Source organism: Schistocerca gregaria, chromosome 5, assembly GCF_023897955.1.
Source record: "Schistocerca gregaria isolate iqSchGreg1 chromosome 5, iqSchGreg1.2, whole genome shotgun sequence".
Taxonomy (NCBI): Eukaryota; Metazoa; Arthropoda; class Insecta; order Orthoptera; family Acrididae; genus Schistocerca; species Schistocerca gregaria.
Window position 1 is genome coordinate 255,094,670 of NC_064924.1, and position 22,183 is coordinate 255,116,852.

Genomic DNA, 22,183 nt, shown 5'->3' on the forward strand with positions numbered 1-22,183 from the left:
AAGATGAAGGCTAGTGTCTTTGGTGGGCTACAGATTCGGTAACTTACTAAAGATGAACGTTTCATAGAAACAATGACAGAACTTAAAAAGAATGCTTGGTTGGCATTCAAAATTATTGTCAAGGACTTTATAGGGAATACACGAGCCCAGAATTACGTCGAAATTGTTCAACAGCTGTTAGGGAGCTTTAAAAGGCTTCGCTGTAACATGAGTATCAAACTGCGTTACATAACCATCTTGCTAACTTTCCAGAAAATCTTGGTGCTGTTAGCGATGAACAGGGTGGGCGATTCCATCAATATTTGAAGGTTATGAAAGCAAGGTATCAAGGTAGATAGGATGTTGGTATGATGGCTGACTGCTGTTGGAGCATCAAGCGAGACTTACCCAAAGGGAACATTGTAGGAAAAGTTATAAGCGAAAATTTGTACCCTAATATGTTTGTTGTTATTATTTGTATATACACAATGTAACTTTGAATATTATAATAACCTTTGAATGAATAAAATATGCTAATATTCTACTGTGTTTGGTTAGTACCCACTTTATTTTCCGTTGTACGCCACGTTTTATGGACTTTTATGGTAAAGATAGAGTATCCTGTAGTTTAAAAACTTGATGTCATAGAGAAAAACTGCCAACAGTTTTGGATTCAGAGACCAAAAATTAGTTACGAACAAGTCACAGATCTAGGACAACAAAATGGCTGTTCCCCAGTGTAATTAGTGTTTTCAGAAGTTTTATGTAAACAAACAATATTGAGCCGTAACTTATCTCTGGAGCAGTTGGTGTGTCGGCTCTTCCTTGTGCCCCTGCTTTACCGCGGTGCGACTGCTCGCGATGGCCAATAAAGGCGCACGCTGAACGATTCGAAGGAGAGTCGGGGCAGCAGCGAGACGCAGTGGAAGTTACGCTGGTCACCGAGAAAGAGAGGTTGGCGACCCTGTCAGTCGTCGTCGTTGCAATACTTGGTCGTGCCGTGGTCGGTGGCGGGCCGTGCGCGCCCGGAGTTTGCAGAAGCAACGCACGTGAGTGGACGACGAGGCGTGGGACTTCACGTTAATATCGGAACTGGGGCCTTGCTACGTCTGGACGACAGTGCAGCGGTGCATAGGCCTGAATACAACGGTCTACATCCTATCACCGTGCCAAGTCTGCCGCTGCCACCCTTAGCTGTGTTAATTCTGTTTGGTAAGCTTTCTTCTCATTCAGTATCGTTCTTGTACGATTAACTGTTGGGTGGCCCTTTACGACTTTCGCGTTGAGCTGTGGTACCTCAAATGTGCTGTCGCGTTTGTGTGTGGGAGCTCCTCGACCTGTAGATACTGTCTTGCTTGCAAGTACTACCCGTGTCTATTGCGTAATTTATTGGGTCTAACTTACGAAAACTGTGCAAATTGTTCAAACTGTATAGAGCTAGGGTCCGGGAAATCTTGATAGAGTAACATATGTTTATTTAAAGCCCAACGCCTGGCAATTTCTATAAGCAGGACTACGGCAAAGTCTGCTGCGTTGTTATGTTGTATTGAACAGCAACGTGTCTAGTGAAGAGGTTGAAAAAATCAGCCAACCAGTTGTGAAACAAAGGTTTATTAGCCCTTGACCCAGGTTTCGATATTTCTAAAAATACCTTCTTCAGAATGAGTGGGCCCTAAAATTGTATATAACAAGTAACAGAAATTATTTTTAGAAAATAGTAATAATAGAAAAACATTTGTGAGGTAAGCGTACTCACTTGCTACACCACATGCTGGTACATTAGATTTGTTGAAGCCGAGCAGCTCTTTTCATACTTAAAACTGACCTAAAAACAAGAATTATCACATGCCATGGCTTTAGATAGCAGCCAGATTACATTTAACGTACTTAAGAATAAATTCACACTGGTAAATGCCTACTGGTAGACTCTCTTGTCAATATAAAATTATAACAGGAATGACAGGATAAAATACTTGCATAAGTTAAGTGTACATCACGCCCAAGGCCAACTCTTCGAATATACAGGCTCAAGCGAACAGGAAAAATTGTGATGCAGAGGGCGCTAAATACATGCGTGTAAGCACTGCTTCTTTCTGGTGTTACTGAACTTATTACTTAGTTGTTGAGTCCCTGCCACGTCGAGTTGCTGCGCTATGCTGGGCAAAAGGAGCTCCGACACGATATTAGGAGGTATCTCATGACTTTTATCACCTAATTCTATAGCGTAATATCAATAGCAGCAGAAAAAGGTATAACAGGTGTAGCATTTGTTACGAGTAGGAGAGCAGGGCAGAGAGTGAGCTACTGCTAACAGTTCAGTGGCAAGGGTTGTTCGAAAGCAAGCAGACGCCAAGAACAATGGTTCAGGTATACATGTCGACGTCACAAGCAGACGATGAAGAATAGAGAAAATAGATGAGGATATTGAAAGGGTAATTCAGTATGAAAAAAAAGAGATGATAATCTAATAGCCCGCATCTCGTGGTCGTGCGGTAGCGTTCTCGCTTCCCACTCCCGGGTTCGATTCCCGGCGGGGTCAGGGATTTTCTCTGCCTCGTGATGGGTGGGTGTTGTGTGATGTCTTTAGGCTAGTTAGGTTTAAGTAGTTCTAAGTTCTAGGGGACTGATGACCATAGATGTTAAGTCCCATAGTGCTCAGAGCCATTTGAACCATAATCTAATAATTACACGGGATTGGAACAAAGTAGTAAGAGAAGGAACAGAAGAAAGAGCTATTGGAGAATATGGGCTTGGTAGTAAGAATGAGAGAAGAAAGACTGATTAGTAATTGCAAATAAACTGTTCAAAAACACAAGAGGATGAGGTATACTTGGAAAAGATCTAGGGTTCTGGAAGATTGCAGCTAGTTTACATCATAGCCGCAGAGAGACTGCGAAACCAGGTGTTGTATTGTTAGGTGTACCCTGGAGAAAATATAGACTCAGATCATAATATAGTAAAGGTGAAGGATAGGCTCAAGTTTAAGTGACTAATCCGGAAGAACCATCGTGCAAAGAAGTCGGGTACTGAAGTTCTGAGGAACAATGAAATGCGATTGAAGTTTTCATAGCCTATAGATAATGCGATACTGAATACCACAGTAGACAGTTCAGGTAAAGAAGAATGGCATCTCTAAAGTGAGCAATCACGGAAGTTTGAAAGACAAAAATTGGTTGAAGGAAGGTAGCTGTGAAGAAACTTTAGCTAACGGAAGAAGTCTTTCCACTGATCGACTAAAGAAGAAAATACAAATATGTTTAGGGCAATTCAGGAATACGAAAAATGAGTGACTTAGGAACGAAATAAATAGTAAGTTCAGGGAAGCTAAGGCGAAATTGCCGGAGGAAAAATGTGAAAAACCAAGAAAAAGAAATGGTCATTGGAAGGACTGACTCAGCATAGAGAAAAGTCAAAATAATCATCGATAAAACTAAAAGCGAGGGTAGAAACATTAGTACTGTAATGGGAATCCCACTGTCAAGCGCAGAGGAGAGGGCGCATAGGTGGAAAGAGTACATTGAAGGCCTGTACTATGGAGAGGATTGTCTGAAGATGTGACTGAGGAAGAAATAGGAGTCGAAACGTAAGACATGGGGATCCAGTATTAGAGTCAGACTTCAACAGAGCTTTGGAAGACTTGCGTTCAAATTTAGACAGAAGGTTGGATAACATCTCTTCGGAATGTCTGAAGTCATTGGATGAAGTGGCAACCATGCGTATACTCAAGTTGTTGTGTAGAATATGTAAGTCTGGAGATGTACCATGAAACTTTCCACACAATCCAGAAGACAGCAAGGTCAGATAGCTGTGAGAACTATCGAAAAACCAGCTTGAGGGCTCATGCTGCCAAGAATAATACACAGAAGAATGGAAAATGAAACTGTAGATCTGCTAGATGACGATAATTTCTCTGTTAAAGGCAGCGCAGCAGAGAGGCAGTTCTGAAAATGCGTTTCATAGTGGAAGAAAGACTTAAGAAAAATCAAGACACGTTCATATGATATGTCGACCTGGAGAAAGAGTTCGACGATTTAAAATGGAGCAAGATGTCCGAAATTCTGCGAAAGACAGGAATAAGCTATGGGGAAAGACGGGTGATATACAATATGTACACTTATTTACTTTCCATGGGACACCAGTGTTTTGCGGAACACAGTTTGGGTAGTCCTACACAAGAGGGAGCTATAGAGGGTAAAAATTGAAGAAGGCAGATATTGGAATACAGCAAACAAATAATTGGGGACGAAGGGGATAACAAAAAAAGAGGGTTGGAACTTAAATGATGGCAACTATTTATTCACAACAGATACAAAAGAGTTCCATATTTGCACCTGTTACTGTCCTTCAAAGCAGTCACCAGTGTTGTGTAGCCCTGTTGCCAGCGATGTGAAAGGTGTAGTATACCGTTAGCAGAGCCTGTTCTGTTGATGGTGCGAATGGAGCGGTCTACTGCCTGTCGAATCTCTGGAACAGTACTGAAGTGAATGCCACGAAGTGGTTCCTTTATCTTCGGAATCAAAATCAAAGTCACAAGTGCTGAAGTCCGGGGAGTATGGTGGATGGTACACTACTTCCCAGTCCCATCGACCGAACAGGGCAGCCACAGTTTGCGCTGTATGCGCCCGCTAATTGTCGTGCAAAATAATGGGTGGGTTGCGCAGAAAGTGTCGCCGCTTCTTTCGCAAAGTAAGTCGCGGGTGATGCTCCAAAAACGAACAGTAATACTGTGCATTGAGGGTCTGCCGTGGAGGAACGTAATGCGTTGGGACAACACCATCACAGTCGTACAAGAGAATCACCATAATTTTCACCATACTGGGGCACTGACGCACTTTCGACTTTCGCGGCGGGCCATAATGACGCCATTCGTTGGACTGGCGTTTCAGTTTTGGCTCGTACGAGTGGCCCATGTCTCATCCAGTGTTACGACACGGCGTAAGAAGGCCTCTCCTTCGCGCTCGTAGCACTCCAAGTGTGTCTGAGCAGCGTCGTAAAGCATCCATTTCTGCATTTCCTTCAAGTCATGTGTAACCCATGGTGATACAATTTTTCGCATGCCCAGGCCTTCCTTCAGGATGCGAAGCACAGTCGTATGCACTAATCCGGTTTCGTGGGCGAGCTCACGAATCGTATGGCGTCGATCATTGTCCACTAACGCGGCAACAGCATGCACTTCTTCTTCAGAGACGCTAGGACGACCTGCCCGATGCATGTCTGCCACAGTTTTCCGACCTTTACGCAACGTGCCACTGTTGTGCAGGGCAATGCCGATTCCCCGCACGCCTCTTGAAGACCTTGAAGACACTGTCGTGCTGTACGACCTCTGGCACATTCAATCTTGATCAAACTACATTGTTCCTGTTTCGGAAACATAGTGACACTGTTACGTTAGACCGCTCACTCACAACCGACTGTGTTTCCCCTCGACTGTGCACACACCGGTGACGTGGGACGGGCGAGTCCATTTGCTGGGAGGTAATGTAGGTATGTCAACAATGTGTGCCATCAGCGACAATAGCCACTATTTAAGTTCCAACCTATGTATGTTTGTAGATTCCTCTTATATTCGTTGACGTCTTCAAAGGGGTTGCGGTGGCGGGGTTTAGAAGGGAAAAACACGAAGGATTTTTCCAAATGGGACGGAAATCAGTAGACACGAGGAACACGTAGAGGGGAAAAAAATTACAATTTCAGAAAAATTGGATGGTTTATTGAAGACAAAGAGCTTCACAAACTGAGCAAGTTAGTAACGTGTTGGTCCGTCTCTGGCCCTTATGAAAGCAGTTGTTCGGCCTGGCATTGATTGACAGAGTTGTTGGATGTCCTCCTGAGCAATATCGTACCAAAAACTTTGCAACTGGTGCGATAGTTCGTCAGAATCCCAATCTCTCTGCAGGGCCCTGCCCATAATGCACCGAATGTTCTCACTAGGGGAGAGATCTGGCGCCCTTACTGACCAAGGTTGAGTTTGGCAAGCAAGGAGAGAAGCGGTATAGTTTCTACAGCTTGTCTTCAGGCTTGCTAAATCTTGCCTGGCCATCAACGTCCAATTTTTCTGAAATTTTAATCATTTGTTTTTATGTATGTGTACGTCCATACTATTCGGATAATTGCTTCGTGGTACGTCTTTTTGCCAGAGCCTGAAACTACAGTGCCGGCCACTAAAGTTACAAGAATATGAAGACGGCATGTACAAACGTCCAATTGACGTCCAGAGGACAACGTTATTGGATGTGCAAATAATTAGCATATCAGTGCAACCGCAGCTAGTAGGTAAGTATACATCATCTGTCCTCTGTCTATCATGAAAGATTAGTCAGCGGATTTCTCATCCAGAAATTGCATTTTAATATTGGCGGTTGGTGAGAGTATCCTGTTATGCTTCGTGTAAGGAGGAATGTTCGCCAGTAACCGCCAGAATTCTACAGCGATAGGGTCGTGGCCCATCGCACTTGCGGTTTATCGTTCCAATATGCTACTGCTCGCATGTGTCGGTATCCCAATATTGTGTTGAGGAGAGCCATATTAAATACCATGAAGGATCTTAGCGGCCCACGCGACTAGCATTCCTGGGGACCGACATATTGTTCGCTTGGGTATGTATGATCCAACAGATACGACACAATCCTTGGGTGAGGAAATGGGCCTGTCTGCAGCAAGAAAAGTATCCACACGGACAGTGCGACGTCTGAAGCACAACGGACTCCTAGGATGGCTATCATAGTTGCGGTTTGCCTTGACGCGACAACAGAGAGGCGTGCTGGAAACGGAGCGCCCAACGACAACCCGTGCACAGGTCTGGCACCACGTTGTCCTTTCAGACTAATTGTACTTCTGTGTACAACGTTACTATTAATATATCTGTATTCTCTGAGAAAAGCTACGGTTACCACGTTGCATTTGTCATTATCATGCACTTCTAGCATCTGGCGTTGTGATATATGGTGCTACTCGATACACATATCTGATCCTCTTTGCAAGTAATTTGTAAAATAGGTATTACATTTCTTACATGTTAAGGCCTGTGGCTATGCCGTGTGTTCGAGATCTCCGTGACTTTACATTTCAACAAGATAATACAAGACCGTATGGTGCCTCTGTTGTCCAGACATGTCTTTACACTGTGAGTGTTAGACTTTTGCGAAGGCCAGCTTGCGCTCCAGATCTTCCACCAACTGAAAACTTCTGGTCGTGGCTTACTGAGACTGGTACGGCATTACTCGTCACGCATTGTGATTGACGAATTTTGGGACAGAATGGAAGCATCCAGGGAATGGCATAACCATATCTGTCAAACAAGCGCAGTTAGACTCGATTCTGAGCCAGTTAAGAGTCATTGACGCTACAGAGCTGTTGCTGCGTATTAAATTTCGCACCCTGATCACTCCGAAATTACCTACAAATGCAATGATGTTATACAGGGTGGTCCATTCATAGTGACCGGGCCAAATATCTCACGAAATAAGCGTCAAACGAAAAAATTACAAAGAACGTAACTTGTCTAGCTTGAAGGGGCAAACCAGATGGTGCTATGGTTGGCCCTCTAGATGGCGCTGCCATAGGTCAAACGGATATCAACAGCGTTTTTAAAAAAAATAGGAACCCCCATTTTTATTACATATTCGTGTAATACGTAAAGAAATATGAATGTTTTAGTTGGACCACTTTTTTCGCTTTGTGGTAGATGGCGCTGTAATAGTCACAAACATATGGCTCACAATTTTAGACGAACAGTTGGTAACAGGTAGGTTTCTTAAATTAAAATACAGAACGTAGGTACGTTTGAACATTTTATTTCGGTTGTTTCAATGTGATACATGTACCTTTGCGAACTTATCATTTCTGAGAACGCATGCTGTTACAGCGTGATTACCTGTAAATAGCACATTTATGCAATAAATGCTCAAAATCATGTCCATCAAACTCAGTGCATTTGGCAATACGTGTAACGACATTCCTCTCAACAGCGAATAGTTCACCTTCCATAATGTTTGCACATGCATTGACAATGCCCTGACACATGTTGTCAGGCGTTGTCGGTGGATCACGACAGCAAATATCCCTCAACTTTCCCCACAAAAAGAAATCCGGGGACGTCAGTATCGGTGAACGTGAGACCCATGGTATGGTACTTCGACGACCAATCCACCTGTCATGAAATATGCTATTCAATATCGCTTCAACCGCACGCGAGCTATGTGCCGGACATCCATGTTGGAAGTACATCGCCATTCTGTCATGCAGTGAAATATCTTGTAGTAACATCGGGAGAACATTACGTAGGAAATCAGCATACATTGGACCATTTAGTTTGCCATCGATAAAATGGGGGGCCATTATCCTTCCTCCCATAATGCCGCACCATGCATTAACCCCCCAAGGTCGCTGATGTTCCACTTTTCGCAGCCATCGTGGATTTTCCGTTGCCCAATAGTGCATATTATGCCGGTTTACGTTACCGCTGTTGGCGAATGGCGCTTCGTCGCTAAATAGAACGCGGGCAAAAAAATCTGTCATCGTCCCGTAATTTCTCTTGTGCCCAGTGGCAGAACTGTAGACGACGTTCAAAGTCGTCGCCACGCAATTCCTGGTGCATAGAAATATGGTACGGGTGCAATCGATGTTGATGCAGCATTCTCAACACCGACGATTTGAGATTCCCGATTCTCGGGCAATTTGTCTGCTACTGATGAGCGGATTAGCCGCGACAGCAGTTAAAACACCTACTTGGGCATCATCATTTGTTGCAGGCCGTGGTTGACCTTTCACATGTGGCTGAACACTTCCTGTTTCCTTAAATAACGTAACTATCCGGCGAACGGTCCGAACACTTGGATGATGTCGTCCAGGATACTGAGCAGCATACATAGCACACGCCCGTTGGGCATTTTGATCACTATAGCCATAAATCAACACGATATACACATTTTCCGCAATTGGTAAACGATCCATTTCAGCACCGGTAATGTATCACGAAGCAAATACCGACCGCACTGGCGGAATGTTACGTGATACCACGTCCTTATACGTTTTTGACTACTACAGCGCCATATATCACAAAGCGAAAAAGTGGTCCAACTAAAACATTCATATTTCTTTACTTGCTACACGAATATGTAATAAAAATGTGGGTTCCTATTTTTAAAAAACCGCAGTTGATATCCGTTTGACCTATGGCAGCGCCATCTAGCGGGCGAGCATAGCGCCATCTAGTTTCCCCCTTCAACATAGACGAGTTTCGTTCTTCGTAGTTTTTTCGTTTAATGCTTGTTTCGTAAGATATTTGGCCCGGTCACTATGAATGGACCACCCTGTATGTACCTGGATATGACGTTCCGATACCACCCTACGGCCATCTCAAAGTTGGCAATAAAATTGCAAGTTTCCGTCAGACGCTGAGGGCTGTCGCGTGGGATCTGGCGGACCAAGTGGTGCACGTCTGCAGAACCACGCCTCCCTCGGCTCCACACCATGAGCGCCCTCTGCTTGCAAAATACAGGATGGCCTGCGGTGGCCGCAAAGCCACTTTGTTATGTAACGCTACTTACACGCCGCCTATAGTTCAGTCGGCTTAATTTGATCGCTGGCACCTCGCAGCACTGTTGCCTGCTTTCAACTGCGAAGCACTAACGGCTGCAGGCGAAAACAGTAGCTGTCTACAGAGCTGTGGAAAACTGGAGCGTTGCCTTAGAGACGAGTACATTCTCGCGTTACGTTATTGATTTAGGTGGGGCTGCGAATCTGTCGAGGTGAGCTCAATGCAACTGTCAGGGACCAACTTACGCCCACTCAACGATATTCGCTGAACCGACGTCGTCTTTTGTGCTTTAGTTCAGGGAGCCTGGCTATTGTATGAGCTGGACTCTATTCCTTGCTGCATTATTTGCAGTGAATCTTTGTACGCTTCGAGAAATATAAGGTAAGTACATCTTCTGTTTACTGTGTAAATTGTTCACTAATCATTTCTGCCCTTGTCCAGACTTCCTACGAGACAGTTTCTGCACCACTCCGTAGCCCATCTCTCTTTCTTACTGTTGACAAGTCATACACAACACATACACTTGTGAGTGAAAATGTCAGCTGGCCATAAATTTCAGCGTTTAGAATGAGTGAATAGGGGATGCCAATAAACATAGATAATATAACAAAGCAAAGGAACACAAATATACAGATGAACCGAAACATTATGACCACCTCCTTAACAGCACGTTAGTCCACCTGTAGAATGCAATTCAGCAGTGATTATGCGTTGCACGCATTCAGCAAGATCTTGGTAGATTTCCGCAGGTATGTGGGTCCATTTGTCTATGCACAGGTCGCGCAATTCCTCTAAGTCACAAGCCAGTGGTTTGTAGACGCGGAGCTGCGCTCAATAAAGCTCCACATATATTCCATCAGGTTCAGATCAGGCGAATTTGTTATCCAAGATATCAGAGGGAGTGTACATGCTCCACCCCTGTCTTGGCTTGTGCCATGGACAGTTATCCAGTTATCCTATTAGAAAATACCATCACCGTTGGGGAAGACGTAAAGCACGAAGTACATTAAATGTATTCGCAGTGGATATTCCGCTTATCGCAAGCGGTCGCCTTACCATTAAGCTATCCGAAAACAGTCCAGGTCCATACTCAAAGTTCCAGATATCGTCAACCTTTTGTCTACAACCTGCACTTGTAAATTCATTATGTGTATTCCCCTAGAGGCAAGACATATTAATTGGAAGCCAATTCCCCTGTGGCGGCGAATAAATAAGATATTAGAGTGCCTGTGTTATTCAGAATTACGATGCACTGCCCCTTCGGACATCATGCACATAGTCGAAAACATATGGAAGTTTGGGTTTGGCTGTAAAGTGTACTCGTATAGCCCTGTTGTAAGGCGCCCGCTCGTGATAAGTTGGTAATCCGGATTCAAGTCCCAATACAGGACAAATTTTCATTGCTGTCATTCCATTATACAGCTGATGGTTATCCCTATTCGCAAATGCGAATACATTTAATGTGTTTCATGACGGTGGTAGTCACAGGAATGTATGTTCCTTTGGACATTCATGTACAAGTATGACTGAAGGAACATTACGTCGTAATTCTGAACAACACAGGCACTGCAATATCACATAAAGCATGAAGGGTTGCAGATGGTTCTTAGTAATGTTCATACAGTCCACAGTTATCATGATGCCTTTAACTACGATCACAGATCTAATAGAATCCTAGGTGAAGGTCCCCCATAATACTGCCCCACTGATCGGTATTCATACTACAGTGCCTGTTTCGAACAGTGAGAGCGTATCCAGCCACGGCCATCGACCTAATATAGGAAGAAGCGCGATACATTTGATCAGGCGACCCGTTTCGATTTGGGTCAACATGGGAACACGTGTGGCTCGTCTACTGTGGAGCGCCATATTTACCAATGTGCTCTGAACAGTGTGCTACGAGGCGCCTGTGCCTGCTCAAGCGTTGTACCATGTCGTCATATCTGCCATAGATCATCACCTGTCCTACTTTACAGAGTAGACAAGCCTCCGATCTTAAGGTTCTCTAGTCGGACGTTGTGGCCGAGCGGTTCTAGGCGCTTCAGTCTGGAACCCCGCGACCGCTACGGTCGCAGTTTCGAAGCCTGCCTCGGGCATAGATGTGTGTGATGTCCTTAGGTTAGTTAGGTTTAAGTAGTGCTAAGTTCTAGGGGACTAATGACCTCAGATGTTAAGTCCCATAGTGCTCAGATCCATTTTTTTAAGGTTCTCTGATGAGGCGTGGACGTCCAGTGTCTTGTCGCCTACTCGTAGTTTCAACGCTCTGCAACCAATGTCCACAGACGCACACGACAGTAGCATGCGAGTAGCTGACCAGCTTCGCCATTTTCGAGAGGTTCATTCCCAGGGCTGGGCCACGACAGTGTGCATTGTCAAAGTCACTTACGTCAATGTATTTCCCAATTTGCGACCAGTACTTCTGCCAGAATGATTCCCCATTCGTATGTGCTCCGCTTACGTCGTTTCCCTATCACGTTATGTGCCTTCAGCCAGTGGGCGTTTAGTCAAGTGTTGGGCAGTGGTCACAATGTTTTGGCTCGTAAATGCGAGCGTAACACTTAGGCGGTGAAGCATCCTTACTGTTCTTCAGTCCTGTTCTCTGTGCTTGTTTGGTACGCCTGCGTGAAGTCGAAGAAGGAACGCTGCAGCTTGGTCTCGCTGCAGATGGTGACGGCAGGGAAGGGCACTTTGCCCACGGGGTAGGAGGAGTCGGCCAGGGTGACGATGACGGGCGTCGTGTCCCACTTGAGCTTGGCGTTCCATATGAACACGCAGCACACGATGAGGCTCACCAGGAAAGTCAGCAGCCAGAACACCCTGCGAACACTCGCATAGGAAGCTCCTTTCATCCTGCATAGATGATGTAAGTGTTTACGGACTACGGAAAGCAATTACGGGTCAGGGTTTATTCCACTGTGCCAGTGACCGACACTTAGAGGGGACCGATGCACAGTAACTGAGACCAAGGAGTCATGTTTGGTAGGAGAGATGTGCAAACTCCTATCTGGCTATCCGTGTTACTGGAGTTTATCATTCATTCAGAGATTTGACTCTACTAGGGAATCGAGATGTGGTGCTACAGAAGAATGTTGAAAATTAGATGGACTGATAAGGTAAGGAATGAGGAGGTTATACGCAGAATCGGAGAGGAAAAAAATATATGGAAAACGCTGACAAGAAGAAGGGACAGGACGGTAGGACATGTTTTAAGAAATCACGGAATAACGTCTATGGTACTAGAGGGAGCTGTAGGGGGTGAAAATTGTAAAGGAAGACAGTGACAGGAATATATCCAGCAAATACTTGAGGACGTAAGCTGCAAATGCTTCTCTTAGATGAAGAGGTTGGCACAGGAGAAGAATTCGTGGCGCTCTGTATCAGACCAGTAAGAAGAATGATGATAAAAAAAAGGAGAGACGTCACTGCAGAGTAAAATCCCTCTATGACTGTCAGTGTACAGGGTAATTCTTACTAACGTTTAAAAACCTCCGAAGCAACATAGAAGACGCTCAGACAATAATTTAATGCAATACACAAGGGGTCGCAAATGTCGGGAAATACTTCAAAAATGGATGACGAATGATGGACATTGGACGTCATAAGATGACGTACCTCACCGAACGTGCAGCAGTTGAACCTATTGGTATGTCGCACCTGATCATCCCAAGTCAAGCATTAATGTCGTTGTAGCTCTGGGACTACGTGAGCGACTTTTGCGCTTGGAGCTCAGGGTTCGAGTCTCGCGTCTGGCAGGCAACATTTTTTTTTCATTGCTTTAAACAGTTACGTGTTTACATTGAGGTAAGATTCGTTATTTTATTTACCGGTCTCGTGGTTTATGGCAAAAGACAGAACAACAAAAACCTACGGTATTGCGTCACAAGTAAATGGCTATAAGATTCCGAATTGCGTCGTTACCAGAAAATGATCTACGTTTCCTTCGTGTCCTTTACTGAATAATGTCTTTAAACAAAAAAAGAAGGGACAAAAGAAAAGAAATACAAAATAAGAACAGATTTTACTTGGTTCCAGAGAGGACCATAATTTTGTAACTTCTACGTTTACGAAAGACTACATTTACAAAAGGTGCTCGAATGCAATAATTGCATAGTTTATTCGTCCCTTCACTCCCATGTCCAACAACTTCACATGTGGCGAGGTATATCTTCTGGTGACGTCACTCGTTTAACATTTCTCATCCATTTTTGGGGTATTTCCCGACATATATGGCTTATCTCAGCGTCATCTACGTCGCTTCGGGATTTTTTAAAAGTTAATAAGGATCACCGTGTATAGCTCTCAAAATGTCGGTCTACAGCTATTCTTGCTATTGCACTTAAATTATTTTACAAACACGTGTGTGTGTGTGTGTGCGTGCGTGTGTGTGTGTGTGTGTGTGTGTGTGTGTGTGTGTGTGTGAGAGAGAGAGAGAGAGAGAGAGAGAGAGAGAGAGAGAGGTGGGGGAGGGGAGGGAGAGATGGGAGAAAGGCTGAATCGCAAATAAGTTCAATGGACAAAGGATTAATCACTCCCTTAAAAGAGTAGACAGATCACTTTGGACCGCTACAAATGGTGTAAGTCTTGTACCAGGGTACAAACACTAGGTTCAGTTTAAAACTTGCAAGAGGTTCCCCGGCAATAAATGCCTAAAATATGACAACAACCAGACAGAAGACGTTTACAGTGTAAATTCTTGGGATTACAGCTTGTTATTAAAGTCAGCTGGGAGGAGCATATTTCAGGAAGGGTGAAGCGCCTAAATAAATCTCTATTTGCAATGCGAATGTTATCAGGCATAGGTGATTTAAAAATAAAAAGCTAGCATACTGGACTTACTTTCATTCCTTAATGAAATGCGGAATAATTTTTTGTGGTACCTCATCAATCCAAATTAACGTCTTACTACCCCAAAAATGGCCAATAACAATAATTTGAAATGTGAACTGAAGCGCATCCTTCAGAGGCCTGTGTGGGGAGCTATGGATACTAACTGCTGCCCTCCAATATAGGCATTCCTCAATGAAATTTGTCATAAAAATATATCTCTTTCTCAGTTCAACGGTTCAGCTCATTGAATCAGTACTACAAATAAGAATAATCTTCACAAGGATCCCAAATCGCTTACTTTGGTTCAGAGAGGTGTCCATCATTCAGGAAAACACATGTTTAGTTGACTTCGCAGCAGCCACAAAAAGTGTAACTACTAGTAAAGTCCAGTTTAAGAGGAGCCTAAAGGATTTATTGGTGGCCAACGCTTTCTATTCCACTGTTGAATTTCTTGGTAGAATCAACTGATGTGCGTATGTTACTAACAACAACAAATAATACAAGTATTACATACGACAAGGATTCTGTGCAAATTCAGTGCAGTAATGCGATCATTGTAAATAGGTGTTGTAAACGTATGTTTTTATTTGACGATGCGTGCCACAATAGCCTAAGAATTATCACATGCATCTCAATATATAGATCATTTATATGTTTGCATATGGACATCCAGCTACCGTATGCAATGTGAAGCGATTTTTAATAGTGTTGGATAAAAATTCGAAAGTATAAAACCCGATGATGGTAGTATAGCTCTGTGGAAACCGATCATCCAATAAAACGTTCTGTAACGCTCTTGGCCTGAGTAGCTTTCATCAGTTACCATACTTTGCATCTCGTCCCCAGACGGACCATGACGGAATATATACGTACGTGAGGAGAGGGGCTAGTGTAATTGGTTAATACAAACCATAAAAAAATGCACGGAAGTATGTTTTTTAACACAAACCTACGTTTTTCTTAAATGGAACCCCGTTAGTTTTGTTAGCACACCTGAACATATAAACAAATACGTAATCAGTGCCGTTTGTTGCATTGTAAAATGTTAATTACATCCGGAGATATTGTAACCTAAAGTTGACGCTTGAGTGCCCTACTCCGCTATTCGATCGTGTGTATCGGAGAGCACCGAATTACGTAGGGATCCAAAGGGAACGGTGATGTACCTTAGGTACAGAAGAGACTGGAACAGCACATTACGTCAACATGCTAACACCTTTTTATTGGTCTTTTTCGCTGACGCACATGTACATTACCATGAGGGGTGAGGTACACGTACACACGTGGTTTCCGTTTTCAGTTACGGAGTGGAATAGAGTGTGTCCCGACATGTCAGGCCAATAGATGTTCAATGTGGTGCCCATCATTTGCTGCACACAATTGCAATCTCTGGCGTAATGAATGTCGTACACGCCGCAGCACATCTAGTGTAATGTCGCCGCAGGCTACCACAATACGTTGTTTCATATCCTCTGGGGTTGTAGGCACATCACGGTACACATTCTCCTTTAACGTACCCCACAGAAAGAAGGCCAGAGGTGTAAGATCAGGAGAACGGGCTGGCCAATTTATGCGTCCTCCACGTACTATGAAACGCCCGTCGTACATCCTGTCAAGGGTCAGCCTAGTGTTAATTGCGGAATGTGCAGGTGCACCATCATGCTGATACCACATACGTCAAAGCGTTTCCAGTGGGACATTTTCGAGCAACGTTGGCAGATCATTCTGTAGAAACGCGATGTATGTTGCAGCTGTTTGGGCCCCTGCAATGAAGTGAGGACCAGTGAGGTGGTCGCCAATGATTCCGCACCATACATTTACAGTCCACGGTCGCTGTCGCTCTACCTGTCTGAGCCAGCGAGGATTGTCCACGGACCAGTAATGCATGTTCAGTAGATTCACTGCCCCCGTGGTTTGTGAAACCCGCTTCATCGGTAAACAGGTAGAACTGCAACGCATTCTCTGTTAATGCCCATTGACAGAATTGAACTCGATGATTAAAGTCATCACCATGTAATTGCTGATGTAGCGACACATGAAACGGGTGAAAGCGGTGACGATGCAGTATGCGCATGACACTACTTTGACTCAGTTCACCGGCTCTCGCAATGTCCCGTGTACTCATGTGTGGGTTCATGGCAACAGCAGCTAACACACCAACTGCACCCGCTTCTCCTGTGACGGGCCTGTTACGGACCCGTTTGCGTGCTACGACCATACCTGTTGCATACAGTTGGCGGTAGATGTTTTGCAATGTGCGGCACGTTGGATGCTCTGTGTCCGGGTACCGTTCTGCATACACCCTGCAGGCTTCAGCTGCATTTCGTCGACACTCGCCATAGATGAGTATCATCTCCGCCTTTTCAGATTTCGAATACAGCATGGACACAGTTCTTACAACACTACACTATCACAGACGTCTCGTAACACGGTGTACTACAGTTGGTGTGCGTGCGGGGACGAATGCAGAATAACAATAGCAGCAAGCGCTACATGCGGATACTGCGACAGTTAGACCAAACCACAACGGTGCACTACAGCCACACTCGTAAACACGGTCGTCATCGTAAACATGTCCCTGTAGATGCTGCTCGCCGACCGTGGCCCGTGTTTGTTACAACACGCAACTTGGACGTCGGAGGTTTCAAGCGTCAACTTTAGGTTACAATATCTCCGGATGTAATTAACATTTTACAATGCAACAAACGGCACTGATTACGTATTTGTTTATATGTTCAGATGTGCTAACAAAACTAACGCGGTTCCATTTAAAAAACTTAGATTTGTGTTAAAAAACATACTTCCGTGCATTTTTGTATGGTTAACCCCTTACTGCATGATTTTTTTATTTTTCTGATAAAAATGTTAGATGTTATGTTCGATGTTCTGATTTCATAAAAATTGATTAAAAATTTCTAAATTTTATCTAGGGGTGGTTATTTTAGAATTAAGGTTTTGTGCCATGTATGGGACAGCATGCAGTAACGACTAATACCATGTAATACCAGTTTTGGGATTGATGATGCACAATGTGGAAAATACACAATAAGATATGTACATGAACTAGCAGAACTGTATTTATGTAAAACAATTACACTTTCTAGTCATTACAATACACATATTTTGAGAAAATAACACACACTCTTTTTCCATTTTTCTCTATTCATTATGAAACTTGATGAAGCAATTTCTCTCCTTATTCAAGCACAATGTTGTGCTGCACTTCATACACGCTTTATAGGATTTTCCCTTGCATTCTGGATACTTGTAACGACCAAGGTTTTCCAGCCAGATAGGCATGTGATGTATCCCATCTAGTCGCACCTGACACTGTGGAACATCTGCTGTAGGGCCTCTCTTCTTCTTGCAGTCAAGCTGTTTTTGTATTTCATTGCTTGGCCTACCACGTTTCTTGGATGAGGATTTCCCAGTTTTACAGAGGGCCTCTGCAACTGCGACCTTGAAATCAACAAGGGACATTTAGTCCGTATTTCTTCTTCTCCATAACAGCCAGCTGTTCACACAAGCCAAGTCAACTAGATGAAAGAATATCTTCAAGTACCATTTCTTTGATCTGTGACAATATGTTGACTACTTATCATCAAACAAGGAGACTACTGACAGTTGCACACCGTCTACTGTTGCCATCTTTTCCTCCATGCTGCCTCGACCATTCTTCTTCATTGCTGCCTCCTTAGGTAAAATGCAACCACGTACTCGATTGGACCAGACTGCATGTTGTGCCATATCCGTCACAGACCTATTTTTCAGTATTATATGTATTCTAATGAACACATATATAAACTTACCTCTTTATAACTGTCCACCTATGTCCTTTTTCCTCTGCAAATAATATAAACACTGAAATCAATCGTTTACTGTACCTGATTGCAACTGTTTGTGTGACCAAACTTGGATGTAAACACCTAGTAACACAAAGCAAAGATTCATAGCACGTAATTCCTTATTCACCCAACAGATGGCATACACTACTTGAACAGCTGCTTTTGACTGTGTGCCATATCTGTCCCAACATGCAGTTTGGAAATATATTCTCAGATATGAGACTGACAAAGAGAAAAGTGGTATGTGCCATGCCTGGCACATTATGCGGTAAGGAGTTAAACAATTACACTAGCCCCTCTCCTCACGTTCGGTCTGTGGAATCGATTCGTCAGTATTTGATGTGGTTTACGAAATAACGTTAGGTGACTCACCATATATATATAGGCCAAGTGATCTGCTGACACTGACGTCACAGCACTTGAGTGCCCTGTATATATATACACTCCTGGAAATGGAAAAAAGAACACATTGACACCGGTGTGTCAGACCCACCATACTTTCTCCGGACACTGCGAGAGGGCTGTACAAGCAATGATCACACGCACGGCACCAGGAATCGCGGTGTTGGCCGTCGAATGGCGCTAGCTGCGCAGCATTTGTGCACCGCCGCCGTCAGTGTCAGCCAGTTTGCCGTGGCATACGGTGCTCCATCGCATTCTTTAACACTGGTAGCATACGCGACAGCGTGGACGTGAACTGTATGTGCAGTTGACGGACTTTGAGCGAGGGCGTATAGTGGGCATGCGGGAGGCCGGGTGGACGTACCGCCGAATTGCTCAACACGTGGGGCGTGAGGTCTCCACAGTACATCGATGTTGTCGCCAGTGGACGGCGGAAGGTGCACGTGCCCGTCGACCTGGGACCGGACCGCAGCGCCGCACGGATGCACGCCAAGACCGTAGGATCCTACGCAGTGCCGTAGGGGACCGCACCGCCACTTCCCAGCAAATTAGGGACACTGTTGCTCCTGGGGTATCGGCGAGGACCATTCGCAACCGTCTCCATGAAGCTGGGCTACGGTCCCGCACACCATTAGGCCGTCTTCCGCTCACGCCCCAACATCGTGCAACCCGCCTCCAGTGGTGTCGCGACAGGCGTGAATGGAGGGACACATGGAGACGTGTCGTCTTCAGCGATGAGAGTCGCTTCTGCCTTGGTGCCAATGATGGTCGTATGCGTGTTTTGCGCCGTGCAGGTGAACGCCACAATCAGGACTGCATACGACCGAGGCACACAGGGCCAACACCCGGCATCATGGTGTGGGGAGCGATCTCCTACACTGGCCGTACACCTCTGGTGATCGTCGAGGGGACACTGAATAGTGCACGGTACATCCAAACCGTCATCGAACCCATCGTTCTACCATTCCTAGACCGGCAAGGGAACTTGCTGTTCCAACAGGACAATGCATGTCCGCATGTATCCCGTGCCACCCAACGCGCTCTAGAAGGTGTAAGTCAACTACCCTGGCCAGCAAGATCTCTGGATCTGTCCCCCATTGAGAATGTTTGGGACTGGATGAAGCGTCGTCTCACGCGGTCTGCACGTCCAGCACGAACGCTGGTCCAACTGATGCGCCAGGTGGAAATGGCATGGCAAGCCGTTACACAGGACTACATCCAGCATCTCTACGATCGTCTCCATGGGAGAATAGCAGCCTGCATTGCTGCGAAAGGTGGATATACACTGTACAAGTGCCGCCATTGTGCATGGGTCGATGTTAATACGTGACAGAATTGTAGAAAGGGACTATCATGTATGGGCGTGCCAAAGATCAACCAGTGCATGCCGTTGCCCGACTCTTGATGTCGTACTTGGTTCATCCTTGTTTGTAGTTATTATTCATTTTACTTATTTTAGCTGAGTTTCTAGTACGGAGCTAGTATCTGTCTTCCTTTCTTAGACCACCTGCATACACATCGAGCACTACTAGTGGACGTTCTGCAAGCGCTTTCGGTCTCTGCCAACCTTATAAATATTTTACGCGGCATTTTGTTCAGAACCCTGACGAGTTCAATTTGACGAGCCATATATTTTCACACTCTTGCCCCGAAATCTACAATTCTATGCACGATCACGGTCTGGAGGTAATCTAAATTTGCGGACGGAACGCTTTGCACAAACCTTTCCTATGACTGTACTAAATCTATCTGCTCACCTCTTTTTCGTGGATGTCACAAAAGGAGAATGTCACATCACGGTACACATTCTCCTTTAACGTACCCCACAGAAAGAAGGCCAGAGGTGTAAGATCAGGAGAACGGTACCCGGACAGAGAGCATCCAACGTGCCGCACATTGCAAAACATCTACCGCCAACTGTATGCAACAGGTATGGTCGTAGCACGCAAACGGGTCCGTAACAGGCCGGTCACAGGAGAAGCGGGTGCAGTTGGTGTGTTAGCTGCTGTTGCCATGAACCCACACATGAGTACACGGGACATTGCGAGAGCCGGTGGACTGAGTCAAAGTAGTGTCATGCGCATACTGCATCGTCACCGCTTTCACCCGTTTCATGTGTCGCTACATCAGCAATTACATGGTGATGACTTTAATCATCGAGTTCAATTCTGTCAATGGGCATTAACAGAGAATGCGTTGCAGTTCTACCTGTTTACCGATGAAGCGAGTTTCACAAACCACGGGGGCAGTGAATCTACTGAACATGCATTACTGGTCCGTGGACAATCCTCGCTGGCTCAGACAGGTAGAGCGACAGCGACCGTGGACTGTAAATGTATGGTGCGGAATCATTGGCGACCACCTCATTGGTCCTCACTTCATTGCAGGGGCCCAAACAACTGCAACATACATCGCGTTTCTACAGAATGATCTGCCAACGTTGCTCGAAAATGTCCCACTGGAAACGCTTCGACGTATGTGGTATCAGCATGATGGTGCACCTGCACATTCCGCAATTAACACTAGGCTGACCCTTGACAGGATGTACGACGGGCGTTTCATAGTACGTGGAGGACGCATAAATTGGCTCCAGTCTTCTCTATCTGAGCAAGTGCTTCACGCTGACTGGAATTTTTTTCACCCTTCTAGACCCATCGTAGTGTAATTCCTTGACACGGTCCGCCTGCTTAGCTGGGCGGTAACGTGCTCGCCTCCCATGCAAGCGGGCCCGGGTTCGATTCCCGACCACGTTGGAGATTTTCTCCGCTCGGGGACTGGGTGTTGTGTTGTCCTCATCATCATTTCATCCTCATCACCGGCGCACAAGTCGCCCAATGAGGCGTCGAATGAAATAAGACTCGCACTAGGCGGCCGAACTTCCCCGAATAGGGGCCTCCCGGCCAACTATGCCATACGCTTATTTTCATTCTTTTTCTTGTCAGGGAGTAGCAGATGCTAGCTGTCACTATTGACAAATTACCAAGGGCTGATTATAATGCTCCTACTGTAGTGGAACTTCGCAGAATGTCAGTTAAACGACATTTATAGTCATCCCACATAGTGTCTTCAGTGACATATACAGCTCCTGGGTCTGTTGTGCTGTCTTTTTTTCTCGTAGTTAGAACCTTAGCTTTTGGTACAGTTTGCGGTTATCTCAAAACCCTCTCTTCTCCTTTTTCTGATCTTAGACAGTGTCTGGGAGAGGGTGGGATTGACCGAGGAGCCAAGTCATCGCTTTAGCAACGAACAGGTCTCTGACAAATTGTGAGACAGTCTGACGTGTCTTTCGCTTCCAGGTGATTTCCTTACACCGTCAAATGTCCGTCGTCAAGCATTTACTTGTCCAGTTTGTTCGGTCTTGATTTCTCATTGGTCTTTTTTCTGGAACTTCCAATACGTAAGGCACAAGTCTTTGTTCAGCTATTCTACGCAACAGGCCTACTAGAAATATCGCCGTCAGTAAATTAATGTTTTCCTTCAATAGCGGATTGTTTCCTTTCTCTCACACTATTTCTCAGTTTCTGATGTGATCACACTAGGTTAAACTCAAACGTTTGTCACAGGCAATGCATGTATAAGGCTTCGCGTTTTC

The 22,183-nt window shown here is 45.0% G+C and overlaps 1 protein-coding gene across 1 annotated transcript in view; it reads right to left on the reverse strand.

The window, feature by feature from the left end:
* The window catches only part of LOC126272183 (pickpocket protein 28-like), a 268,820-nt gene that overhangs the window by 194,046 nt on the left and 52,591 nt on the right, over positions 1-22,183 (reverse strand). Inside the window, exon 3 of the mRNA XM_049974837.1 lies at positions 12,098-12,334. Coding sequence (XP_049830794.1) covers positions 12,098-12,334 — 237 coding nt within the window. The remainder of the gene's footprint in view (positions 1-12,097; positions 12,335-22,183) is intronic.